Raw genomic sequence first — 13,558 nt, forward strand, 5'->3', positions numbered from 1 at the left:
GCATTAGCTTTTGGATGTTGATGGCTCAGTGGGTAAGGCAAATAGGGGGTGCAGCAAAGGGCACCCCGCCTAGTCCCTCTTTGGAAGGAAAAACACTGTGAATGAATCCCGACTTCCTGATTTTAACCCAAATACAAAAGTACAGCAGCTGTGCCACAGTAAGTGCGGTAAAACTTGTACCCTGTACCCAGAGGTACTAAAAGACCCCTCTATGCTATTAAAGGCCTGTGCAGCATCAAGTGATAGCGGGGACCCCATCCCTTGGGTCATCACATAGGGATGGGAGCTAGTGTAGATGTATAACAGTAGATTTGTTTGGCATTATTCTGGCTTGAATGCCATGTATTTATGAGTTAATTACCTTCAACAGATGCCTAGATAATGCTTTCACTATGTCACTATTAAAATGAGAAATAGGTCAAGTGGATTCTTCCCCTCCTTTAACAGTAACACCACAGTAGTCTGCTGCATTGAATGTGGAAGGGTCTTTCTTTCAAATGCCACCTTGAAAACCATTAACAGCTGGGGCAACAAAATATCAGCATACTGTTTAAAAACTTTAGCAGGTAGTTAGGGAATACTGCTCCCTCTCTGGCAGTTTCACCACCTTTAATAGTGAGTTGAGGAATGCCCATTGAGTCAGTGTCAACTGGGGTAAAATAATTTGCTGAACATAGGTAGGAATATAAAGAGGGGGGATAGAAAAACTTGATCCACAGATAGATTGATAATAATGGGCAAGTTATGCCAGGACTAGGTCCTCATCAATAACACGCATACCAGAGCTGAAACGTAAAGCCCTAGTATGGAAAGGGGTCTGTTGTGATATTTTGCTATAATGGCTAAGAGGTGACCATTGCACTCCCCAGCTTCAAAAAAGCCAGTTTACAAAAGAAAATGCTTGTTCTTGGCTTTATGGGTATACATAAATTACATTGTCCTGGGCTGATAACCATCCAGTCCCAGTAGCCATGATGGCAGAGGCAATATATTCATGCTGCACCTGGCTCGCCTTCATGGGACTGCAACTCCTACCATTCCCTAGTGGAAGACTTGCCCTGGTCTTCATAATTTATTATTTAGGTAACATTGACTTTTTAAGTCCTCCAAAATAAGACTACCTGTCATTATAAAGGTCAGAACATATATTTTTGGTGTTACTATACTAAACTACTGGTGTTACTATACTAGAGAATAGAGAAAGTAATATTGTGTTTTAGTCCTCCCTTATTTTCAGCCAGATATAGAGAGTTCATGTTTACCATATAAATATAAGCGGTTCCATAGTTTAGAAGAGAGGATTGATAGATAGCGGTTCTGTATTTTGAATAAAATGCTTACTTTAAAAATAAATAAAGATTAAATTTGGATGTTGGGCTTCCAGTAAATGGCTGCCACAGTTCAGAAGGCAGTGAGTGCCACAGTGTTTGGCTTTCCTCTTAGTTTAGAAGTTTGCACCTTCTCCCTCTGCCTAAGAACACACACAATCTGGGGAATTAACTAAGCTTCCTTCTCCATTATAATGATGCAGGAAACTGTCAGGAGTGGTGTGCGCCACATTAACTAAGCATTAGCTAAGCTGACAGATCTGTTTGTGTAACTGTGCCAATTTTTATTTCAGAGTAAAATAGAATTAGAAGCATAATTGACAGAGGGTATACGGTATAGAAAACTGCCACAAATTCCCACTAGGTGTGACACGTTGTATGATATGTGAGCTGTCAGTAAATAGCTCCCATCCCTCTCTTTGCTCTTGCAGTGATTACACTTTATGAGCAGAGCTCCTATTCTCTGTGCTCATAATTACCAAAGGGGCTTGCTCCACTTTTATTAATCAGGAGCAGCATTAGCTTCATTTTTTATGTTTAGAGCATTGTGCTTACACCATTCTTTATTAATTCCCCCAATGTACCCAGTGCCCCAGAGGTCAGACTAGAGGAGGAAGTGGACAGAGAGTCCAGAAACTTCAGGCTCTCCTTCTTTCTACACATTCCTGCAAAGGTGCCATTGCACCAATACATGCCTCAGCACTTGCTGCCTAATATTGTAAACTCCTGTACTCTCTGCCACTATAGTCATGTACCCTTTCAGCCCATTCAATTCATTTGTACATTTTGCTAGTACTTTGTAAATGCTCAGAACTCTGGCAACTGAAATTTAATGTGGATAAGTGCAAGATAATGCACCTGGGGCGAAAAAACCCAAGGGCAGAATATAGAATATTTGACACAGTCCTGACCTCAGTATCTGAGGAAAGGGATTTAGGAGTAATTATTTCAGAAGACTTAAAGGTGGGAAGACAATGTAATAGAGCAGCACGAAATGCCAGCAGAATGCTTGGATGTATAGGGAGAGGTATAAGCAGTAGAAAGAGAGAAGTGCTTATGCCGCTGTACAGAACACTGGTGAGACCTCACTTGGAGTATTGTGCGCAGTACTGGAGGCCATATCTCCAGAAGGATATAGATACTCTAGAGAGAGTTCAGAGAAGAGCTACTAAACTAGTACATGGATTGCAGGAAAAAACTTACCAGGAAAGGTTAAAGGACCTTAACATGTATAGCTTGGAAGAAAGAAGAGACAGAGGGGATATGATAGAAACTTTTAAATACATAAAGGGAATCAACTCGGTAAAGGAGGAGAGCATATTCAAAAGAAGAAAAACTACCACAAGAGGACACCGTTTTAAATTAGAGGGGCAAAGGTTTAAAAGTAATATGAGGAAGTATTACTTTACTGAGAGAGTAGTGGATGCATGGAATAACCTTCCTGCAGAAGTGGTAGCTGCAAATACAGTGAAGGAGTTTAAGCATGCATGGGATAGGCATAAGGCTATCCTTCATATAAGATAGGGCCAGGGACTATTCATAAGGATTCAGATATATTGGGCAGACTAGATGGGCCAAATGGTTCTTATCTGCCGACACATTCTATGTTTCTATGTTTCATTGTGTGATACTGTGGGTGTCAATTGAGACAACTCACTGACGAGGAAAGACAAATATTGTGGAATGTTGAAGCCACTTCGTATAATTTGAATGGCGAATTACACCCAAATTCAAATCCTCAAAATAGTAAATTACATTGAAGACCTTGAATTTAAGTGTGAAGTATTGCTGCTAAGCGGCACACAGCCATTCTATTGTGTGATGCACAGTCCATGCACAGCCCGTAGTCCACCTACTACACATTCATTGTGCCCAGTCATACAGAATAATGGCCATCCCAGGTGCATGCTTAGTATGTTCTGACCAGTATTCTTTATAATCGAATCCCAGCACATTTATGAGGCTGCAATATTACCTATGGGTGGACTAGATGCCTTGGCATGGAAATACTGGCAGCTGGAACAACTCACCAGTAATTGGATCAATAACTTACCCCATTTTTAAAATATATTTTATTGAGTATCTCAAATGAGACAGAGGATACAGGATGTTACAAACAATACATATAACAAATGAAGTAAGAGACAAAAGGCCATTAAATACAGTCAAGTTGTATTAGTGTTAGCAAATTTTTACCAATTAGCAAGACCTATTCTACTACAAGGTTGGGAAGTAATATGTTAAATAGTGACATGACAGGTTGAGATATAAACACAAAATACATATTACTTCTTTTCATCGAGATCAAGTGACATTTTTAAAGTTTTAATAGGTGTAAACATGGATGAATATAGAAAAAAAAGGAAAAGAAAGTGATAGAAGAGAGAAGAAAAGATTCCTTGAACCTGTAGCCTCCGGACCTTCACAGGTGACTAGGAGCTCAAGGCGTGGTCAATGTCTAAGACTATACAATTACAAATAGGTAACCATAGTAACTGACAATGGAATAAACGTGTCGCCTATGAGGTATTTGTTCTGTGAGCTGTAGTATAAATAGCTGCATAGATGAAAGGAGTCAGTAATGAGGATTGTTCGGAAGTCGTAAGGCTTTTGTCGATGAAACAGTGCGACCTGCATTCAAAACGCTTGGTAGACAAATCATTTTGCAGTGTAATGTCCAACTTTTCCCTAAAAAGGAGTAGTTTTATTTATCTCCTCCTTTCAGAAATGGTGGGCAATGCAGAGGAGATCCAATGTTTAAGAATAACTCTACGAGGCAACTAGAAGACAGACGAGTGTCCACTGGTAATTGTCTTGGAGCCTTAAGCCCCGTACACACGTACCGATTGTCGGCCGTAAATATTCGGCCGACGACCGATCGGCCGATTGTAGGCTTGTTAGTATGATGCTTCCGACAGCCGACAGCGCATTTTCGGCCGAACAGAATCTGTCGTGCAGGCATTAAAATTTTTGTTGGCCGACACCAGAACGGCCGATTGTTCGCCAGTCAGTACAGAATTCGGCCGACAGACAGCAGATGAGCAAGACTGGGCATGCTCAGAAAAGAAAAAAGACAAGGAAAGTTATCACATGACATCACTTCTGCAGTCGGCTGTTGTTGGCCGACAAAATTAGTGTGCAGTCTTTTGCAGTTTTCAACAGACACGACAGCCCTGGACAAAAGACGGCCGATCGTTCGGCCGACGATCAGTACGTGTGTACGGGGCTTTAGAGTTGGATATTGATTGGAGATAGTACATGGTTTTGGACATTCAATCAGGAGAAGCAAAGGGCCCTTGGGTAGTTCCTAATTGGTTACTTTGAAGATAACTGCCAGGACTTGATCCCAGTATATACCACATGCTTTAATGGAGTCACTCCCTTGTTAGCTAAATCAACAAGATGTCACTCTCTTGTTAGCATGGAAAATTGGTAGGATTCTGGGCTAGTGAGGAGGCCAATCTATAGGGAGAAGTGTAAGCAAAACTGCCATGTGACATCAGCCTAAAAAATATAGTTTGATTAACATCCACTTGTAAATCTCCATTTTGGCTAAAAACATTATTTTGCTGTAACTGCATGCACAACTGAAGCCTCCCAATGTACTCTGGAAAGTCCTGGTGTTTTCCCACTGCAAAGAGTATTTGTGGGAAGATGTAGCATATGACATTGTCACTCACTTATCTGTACAAGCTTCTGGAGCTAGAGAAAAAGAAACTATATAAGCAGTTTCAAGCAAGCCTTTTATAATCTTTTGACTCCGGGTGTAAGAAAGAGAATTTGTCGTCTCTGCGTCAGTTCAACATCTATAGATTGGCTCAGTGTGAGGCCTGGAACCCCACAGGTGATCAACATCCTTTGAATTCTCCTTTTACTCTTTCCTATCATGCTTAGAAGCTAAGTATAGTGCAACTGTGTTATCCGAGTGATTATTCATTGCCAGAATTACTGCATTACCCATTGCTGTTGGCGCAGTAGGTCTTTGCTAAACAATAATTTCTAGACAGCATTCCAAAAGGGCTGTATTATTTATATTGTCTTGTCATGACATTTAGAATGAAATCTCTTCCTCATACCTTCATTTCAATTTTCATTTTCTTTAGAAGTCGAAGCATTTTGTCTAAGTTGTCCAGGGCTTGTACTGTATATTTCAGAAGTCAGCAGAACTGTGAAATCCACAACCCAACATGTAATAGAATATTTAGATAGAGAAAAAATTGTCACCAGATCTTGAATGACAATGACAAACAAATCAATTCTTCTGTAATTTTGATGCAATGTAAATGCGTTTTGCCCTTTTGATCATACTATATATTCCTTGTGTTTTGTACACAGCATTAGCCTATATGACATTGCATTGCAAAATGTATTAACTCCTAAATTATTCAATGCATTTTGTCTGGTCTTTTTTAGGTATGTAGCATAGCCAAAGTGGTTCAAAATGGCCAAAAATGCTTTCTTGGAGAAACCAGTAGCATTTATCAAAGAATCAAAGTACATCACAAGGTATGTCTTGTTCTGTGGATTTGACTAAACCAGGGGTAGGGAACCTTAAAGAGGCAGAGATCTACCTGAACAACATGGGAGAGGTCAAAGATCACCGGGCACAGTGTTGCCTCTCCACACCTGATTTAAACCTCTGATTGCCGTATTGCTGTGTCACAATCATGTGCATTGTATGGCAATCATGGGTTTAAATCAGGTGGTGAAGAGGCAACATATCGCCTCCTCACCACCTGTCAAACACACTTTGATCACTTTTCAGAGAAGCAGCAGTGCCTGCTGCTCTTCTGAATAAGCTCTTAGTTGTATGTGGCACCCTTGGGGCTCATTCACACATAAATTTGGGAGGGGGGGGGCGGTTAAAAGCTTGCGGTTTAGTCATGGTTTTACCAACCCAAATCCCCACCCCCTTTAGCTGCAGAAACAGCAATTAAGCCCCCTGTTGCTTTTTGCGGGTGCTACTGCCTGCCAATCAGGACCCATTCCAGTAAATGGGGCCACTCTGCAAGCACACCACAACTGCATGCTTCTGCAGGCCCCAAGGGGTTAAAGCAGATGGTGAGAAAGCAACACAACACTGCCTGCTTTACCCCCTTGTTTGCTGTACTGCACAAGTTCTCAGGACACTTGCAGAGTGTCCTCATTTACTTAAATGAGTCATGCTTGGCAGGTGCTACACCCACCAACTATGACAGGGTATTAAACTCTTGCTGTGACATGTGTACACCCCTGGCATGAATGCAGGAGTTTTCACTTTTTAAAAGTGAAAACTCCTGCATTCAGAAAGTGCAATAAGCCCACAGGATATAATTGACGTCTATGGCTAAGTGCAGCAAACCCACAAGAAAGATGCAGGTACACTGCACTGTACCCTCGGTGTGGGTAAACCACAGCACATCAGTGTGAAAGCAGCCCTATACTTTTCTGCCCAGTGTATTGCTTTACACTGACCTGAGGATCTCTTCTTTCCTGCTGCTGGCAGCACTCTGGAGACAGCTGGGTGGAATAAGAGGTGGAGTGCACTTGGTATCACTCCGCATAGGACAGCACTACAGAGGAGGTATCGGCTTATGCAGGTCTTGCTCCCCACTACAGCTCCAACTTTACAAGTAGTCCCTCTGCATTGCACTCTGTTTGATGCTCTGGAATGGCGGGTCAGTAAGCCCAGACCGCGATCTACCAGTCGCCTAAACGCGATCTACTGGCAGGTCAAGATCTACAGGCTGCTGACCCCTGGACTAAACCAACCTCTCAAAAGGCCCATATGGATTACTCAAGGCATATAGGGTAAACACTGGAGACATGGAGTTTAGCAATGGTCTAGAGCTCCAGTGTACCCGCAGTAATCCATAGAATCATGGCTCACCATTTGTCCTGGCTATCTTTGTCTGCACTGTCAATCTTTTAATTTTGTTTATGGTATTCATCTGGTACTTGTTCCTCAAAGTACTGCCATTGGAAAAAGTGTATCCGTCTGTTTCAAGCTATCATGCATAACGGATTCATTTTACACAAAGTAGATATAATCAAGCATGAAAATTGTTAAATATGAAAAATGAAATCTATCTAAAGATCAGGCATTCTTTGAATTTGTAGGCTTTATACTCACCTTGCACACTATGCGCAGTACAAGCTTGCCCTTAAAATGTATGTAAAGCCAATATGCTTCTTATTAGTTTTAGATTGAATACGGAAGGGATAACCAGTGCTTTTTGTTTTTTTACTGTCTGTGTCTCATTAGGGAAACTTCAGTTTATTCAAAGTGTCCACTGCCACAGTTCCCTAAATGCCACTCTGTATGTATCTGCTACTTCTCTGTGTATGACCACAAATGACAGCTTTGTGACTGCGCAAACCCTCTCAAAACAACTCTGTGCTTTTTATTTATATGTGCATTTGGTAAAAACTTGTCAGAGATCGTTATATAGCAGTTACAGCTAGCTGCCCAGGGTTGGGGGTGCAAGGGTCACAAATACACACAATACCTTTCATAAATGAGTAGAAAGGTGCCTGATTCTATTGGCACTTTCTTTAGAGGGGTTGTGTCCAATGAGTTTATTGCAGCTGGCATGCAACTAATTAAATTTTTTTGAACAGAGTACAATGAAAGAGATTTTAGGAGAAGGATTCTTTGTATTTGTTTATTAACAGTCAGGTAAATGAACTCTTCCTGGCAGAGAAAACTGGACAGAATTTCCCTTCTTCCAGAGCTAGATTGAGCCTTCACTATGACCCTTGCCACTTCATAAGAGGGTTCTCATCATCTCTGTGTCTTCTTAGTGAGATGTCAGAAACCACACACACACAAATAATATAGGGGGAATCCAAGTTAGGCATTTCTGTAATCAGGACAGCGTCATATTATTACTGGGTAGTCCAAACTACAATCACTATGTGAGGAGTACAGTAATTTATAGTACATCTCAGATATCATAATTTTCCCCAACTGACTGCAATAAACTGAAATCTCATTGTTTACATTCAGTAAAAGCAAATTTTACATTATCATTGTATCCTGCATTATATTATTAAAGGAGTTGTAAAGGCAGAAGGTTTTTTTTTCTTAATGCATTCTATGCATTAGGATAAAAAGCCTTCTGTGTGTAGCAGACCCCCTCAACCCCCCTAATACTTACCTGAGTCCCAACTCTATCCAGCAGCTGTCTGAGACTCTCCCTCCTTATTGGCTGAGCAGTGGTGCCATAGCCAATCAGAAGAGAGAAAGGGCGGGCCCAAATGGCACCTCCGTCGCTGAATGGACACATGGAGCAGCAGCTCAGCTGGGGTGCCCCATAGCAAGTTGCTTGCTGTGGGGGCACTTGACAGGAGGGAGGGGCTAGGAGCAGCGAAGAGGGACCCGAGAAGAGGAGGATCCAAGCAGCTCTGTGCAAAACCACTTAACAAGGCAAATAAGTATAACATGTTTGTTATTAAAAAAAAAATTGAGACTTCATAATCACTTTAAAGGAATATTTGTATGATAGATGCTCTCTCGCTATCACTTTAAATGTATTGGAATCACTAACTGCCACAGACACCAGTTAGCTAATCCATGGCTAATGGAATGATAAATATAATGTAGTATTGGTGCTGCACTATCAGGGTGATTAGGTTGTGCTCATTGTGATCAATTAATAGGTATTCCACAAACAAAATTAATATAAACCCATAGTTCATGTGCCAAAATGTTAATATATGGCAAAAAATAAATATTCAAAACCTTGTGTAACTCCCCCAACAGATTATTATATACATCCAAACATGTGCAAATAAATTAAAAAACATTGCCCTGACCTAGTCCCTCTGGGAAGAGATATATCCTTACCGTGGTGAATTATGCCACCTAGTACCCAGAGGCCATCCCCCTGGCAAGGAACCAGTTTACGGCTGAGTTCACTCAGCAGTTATGGAGGCGCGGTGGGATAAGGCCACTACAGAGCTCTCCATATCACCCCCAGACCAATGGACTGTGTGAGCGGTTCAACTGAACCCTGAAGCAGCTGCTTCAGACATTTGTCAGCTCTCACAGGGATCTGGAGAGATATCTACCGCACCTTCTGTTTGCATATCGGGATGTACCGCAGAAATCTACTGGGTTCTTCCCATTTGAGTTACTGTATGGAAGGCGGGTAAGGGGGCCCCTAGATCTAGTTCAAGCCCACTGGGAAAGGGGAAATGGATCCCCAAGGGACCTCTATGGTAGCATATGTTCTTGAGTTTAGGGACAGACTGAAGGAGCTCACGGACACTGTCAGAGAGAAGCTTTGGGCTGCCCAAAGGCGGAAGAAACGATGGTACAGTTGTACCATCGGGAACCACACTCTGGAGGTTGGGCAGAAGGTTCTTGCCCTCAGGCCAGTCAAGCAGGACAAGCTACAAGCCACTTGGCAGGGACCTTACCGGGTTGTGGCAAAGCTCTGTGACACGACCTACCTTGTGACTAAATGTTTGGATGAAAGAGTCCAACAAACCTTTTTATGTGAACATGTTGAAAGCTTACTGGGAAAGGTCAGGAGAGGTAGCAGCTATATGTGCTCCAGCTGTGGAAGATTCTGAAGAGCTTCCCCTGCCGGTGCTCCCGGAGCGAAATAGGATTACTGCAGGGATAGAGACAATTAGGCTTGGTGACCAGCTGGGGCGGACAGAGAGAGAACAGGCTAGACAGGTTCTTAGTCAGAGAAGGGAAATGTTCTCTGCAATCCCCCGTTACACGGCTATGGAAGTTCACCGAGTAGAGACCCCAGGACAACCGCCCCTAAGACAGGCAGCTTACCGGGTACCTGACGCAGTGAGAGAGGGGATACGTCGTGAGATTAAGGAGATGCTCGAATTGGGAGTCATTGAGCCATCCAGCACCCCCTGGGATTCTCCGGTTGTCCTCATACCAAAGCGGGATGGCACAACTTGCTTCTGTGTGGACTACCGCCGAATAAATGACTGTACCACCACTGATGCTTACCCTATGCCCCGGGTGGATGATCTGTTAGATCGCATCGCTCAGGGAAAATTCCTGACAACCCTCGACCTATGCAAAGGCTACTGGCAAATTTCTTTGGATGCAGAATCTATTCTGATGTCCGCATTCATCCCCCCATTAGGCCTATACCAGTCTAAAGTATTGCCCTTTGGGATGAAAAATGGTCCGGCGACTATTGAGAGGATGGTAGATCGACTCCTTGATGGCCCCCAGGACTATGCTTGTGCATACCTGGATTAAATTGTGATCTACAGTAATACCTGGGAGGACCATCTGGCTCACCTGGGTGTTGTGTTAGACTGCATCAAGGCTGCAGGACTAACCCTCAAGCCAGAGAAATTCAGTGTAGGGATGTCTGAGGTACAGTATCTTGGACATCGAGTAGGCAGTGGGCAACATTGACCTGATCCTGCTAAGGTTGAGGCTGTTGCCAACTGGCCCACCCCCGTACTAAAACCCAGGTTCTGGCAGTCCTAGGCACAGCCGGGTACTATAGGAAGTTTGTCCCAGAATATAGTTCCATCGCTAAGCCCCTGACAGACCTTACTAAGAAGCACCTTCCCCGACAGGTACTGTGGTCCCCAGAGTGTGAAGCTGCCTTCCAATGCTTAAAGACTGCCCTAACTTCGACTCCTGTTCTAGCTGCCCCTGACCTAACCAAACGTTTTTGTGTCCACACGGATGCCTCTACATTCGGGTTGGGAGCAGTGCTAAACCAAGTGGGGCCTGATAGCGGTGAGCATCCAGTGGTCTACATCAATCGGAAGCTGCTACCGAGGGAAGTCGGGTATGCAGCTGTGGAGAAAGAATGTTTGGCGCTGGTATGGGCCCTCAAGAAATTCCAACCTTATCTCTATGGATGATCTTTTATGGTGCTCAACAACCACAATCCATTAATCTGGCTTAATTGGGTCTCCGGGGATAATGGACGTTTGTTACGATGGAGCTTGGCCCTACAACCTTACAATTTCATCATCCGGTATCGACCAGGAAAGCAGAATGGAAACGCTGATGGGCTTTCCTGCTCCCAGACAGCCTCAAGCTGAGCTGTGGTGGATCTAGCTGGGTCTAGCGGGCTATGGGATGGGGGGGGGGGGGGGCACTGTCACAGTCAGTGGCTGCAGGGACCTTTTCTGCCCACATTCACTCTGTTATTTGTTATTACTATATTTCTCTTTCTGTTACATTTATGAGGGACTGTTTTCTTCTGTTTGCGCTATAGACTATTCCTGGTTTGTTTGATTCAGAACTATAAATGTTAATTGGAAAAACTGGTCACATTGGCCTCTGTTCCAAGTACTCCAATGTAGGAGCTGGCCTGTCTGCTACTGGGGTCCCCTGCTATTGTCTGAAGCGTTTGTGTGTTTCTACTTTTGATAATGTGTAATGTACCTTGTGACCTTGGGGCCAGACAGTCTGACCTGGAGTGAGATCCTAATTAATCAAAGCATTGTCTAGGTGTGAATTCCCTTTCACCTATTGTTTCTGTCTGGTGGCTAATTTGACTAACTCTTGGAGGTTCCTATGATGGGATTACCCATGAGTCGGCTCTACCATTGTGTGATGTTTTGGGTAAATATTTGGGTTATTGGTGACTGACCTACTTTTCAAGTGTAAAAAAACCTGTATTATTGTTCAATAAACAGTTCCAGAGTACCTAAGATAGTGTCCTCTAGATCTTGGGTGCTATGCAATAATATCTAGTATCCATATCCAGACTGGAGGAAATCTGACACGTTTGATATAAGAGGCACAGGCCAGGGATGCCTGCTTCCCCCCCTCTTATTTGCCCTCCTCATCGAATCATTGGCCCAGCTAATTAGATAAGACCCAACCATAACAGGTATACAACAAAAGTCTGCTTATTTGCAGAAAATATCCTACTAGTCCTGTCCTCTCTGCAATTATCCGCTCCTAACCTTCTACCTATTCTCAACAGGTTCGCCACCTTTTCAGGTCTCATAATCAACACCCAGAGTATTAAATAGATCTCTCTCTCTCAAACAGAAATGCAAGCTACACAAACAGCTTTGCCTTTTTCTTGGGCGTCACATAAACTTCCATATTTGGGTATCCAAATACTAATATTTCCGATTATTTTCAGCTAACTACCTGACAATTCTGAAGCAAGTGACGAACCTGATGACACAATGGTCTTCCCTTTCCCTATCATGGCTAGGAAAAAATTAATGTAGTTAAAATGGCTATATTGCCCAAACTATTATATTTGTTTAGAGTCTTATCGATCCCAGTCCTCATCTATTGCCTATGTTTAGTATAAAAACAGACAGCGGCATTCGTCTGGGGTTCGATAAAACCTAGAATACCCAAAAACACACTATCTCCCTAAACATCGTGGAGGCCTGGGTTTTCCTAACTTTGCAGTTTACTACATAGCAGCACACATTGCTAACCAACCTAAATACCATTCCACGCACAAAACTCCTTAATGGGTAGTCATAGTCATTAGATTGTGACCCCATGTCAGTATCCAACCTTTTATGGCTTTGCTCTGTAGATCATTTTAACCTTTAAAATCCCGTCATCAAGCACTTCATAGCCCTATGGGATATGGCTAAAGGTGAAATACGGCTTGCAAACTCCCCATAAACCTCTTTTGTCTTTCCTTAAAAACCCAGCCTTTTACAAAGCTTGGGACTCTCCCACTGCATTTCGTGCTTGAATATCTGCCGGCCTGATTAGACTACACAACATGGTTACATCAACAACTTTTCTTTCCTTTCAAACCCTGCGCAAGACCTTTGGCCTACACCAATCTATAGTATTTCAATATCTGCAAATTAAAAACATTTACGCACCCAGTATCAACACAAATGCTCCACTTAATCAATACTCAAGCTTAGAGCGCACATGCAAGAGCTACCCATGCACCAGGGGACTAATCTTAAGTCTCTATTGCCAGTTACTAGTCATTTCAGAATCAGAACGACCTAAGTACACCCAGAAATGGGAAGAGGACCCAGGGTGCACCTTCGATATTGCTGACTAGTCTGAAATCTGGTCTGGACTAAGGCTTCTTAGCCCAATGTACTAGCAGTGGAAGCTAATTACAAGGTGCTGACTTGCTGGTACCTAGTTAGATCCAGAATAGCCAAATACGTTTCTAATTATTTGGCTCTTTGCTTCTGCGGCTGTTGTCCAGTACTTACCCAGTAGTCCAAACTTTTTGGAAAGATATTTCCACTCTTGCTTCTGGAATGTTTGACATATTGATGTAGCCTGAACCATC

At 42.9% G+C, this 13,558-nt stretch overlaps 1 protein-coding gene across 3 annotated transcripts in view; it reads left to right on the plus strand.

Moving 5' to 3' along the window:
• The window catches only part of RASSF6 (Ras association domain family member 6), a 106,294-nt gene that overhangs the window by 25,856 nt on the left and 66,880 nt on the right, over positions 1-13,558 (plus strand). For 2 of the 3 annotated variants that reach the window (XM_082274285.1, XM_082274284.1), the window contains exon 2: positions 5,742-5,834. In XM_082274285.1, the coding sequence (XP_082130411.1) occupies positions 5,770-5,834 (65 nt within the window). In that variant the 5' untranslated portion in view covers positions 5,742-5,769. Of the gene's footprint in view, positions 1-5,148; positions 5,173-5,741; positions 5,835-13,558 lie in introns of those variants that run through there. The other variant, XM_082274286.1, reaches the window with a different exon arrangement.

This window comes from Pelophylax lessonae, assembly GCF_965119305.1.
Source record: "Pelophylax lessonae genome assembly, chromosome: 1".
NCBI classification, from domain to species: domain Eukaryota; kingdom Metazoa; phylum Chordata; class Amphibia; order Anura; family Ranidae; genus Pelophylax; species Pelophylax lessonae.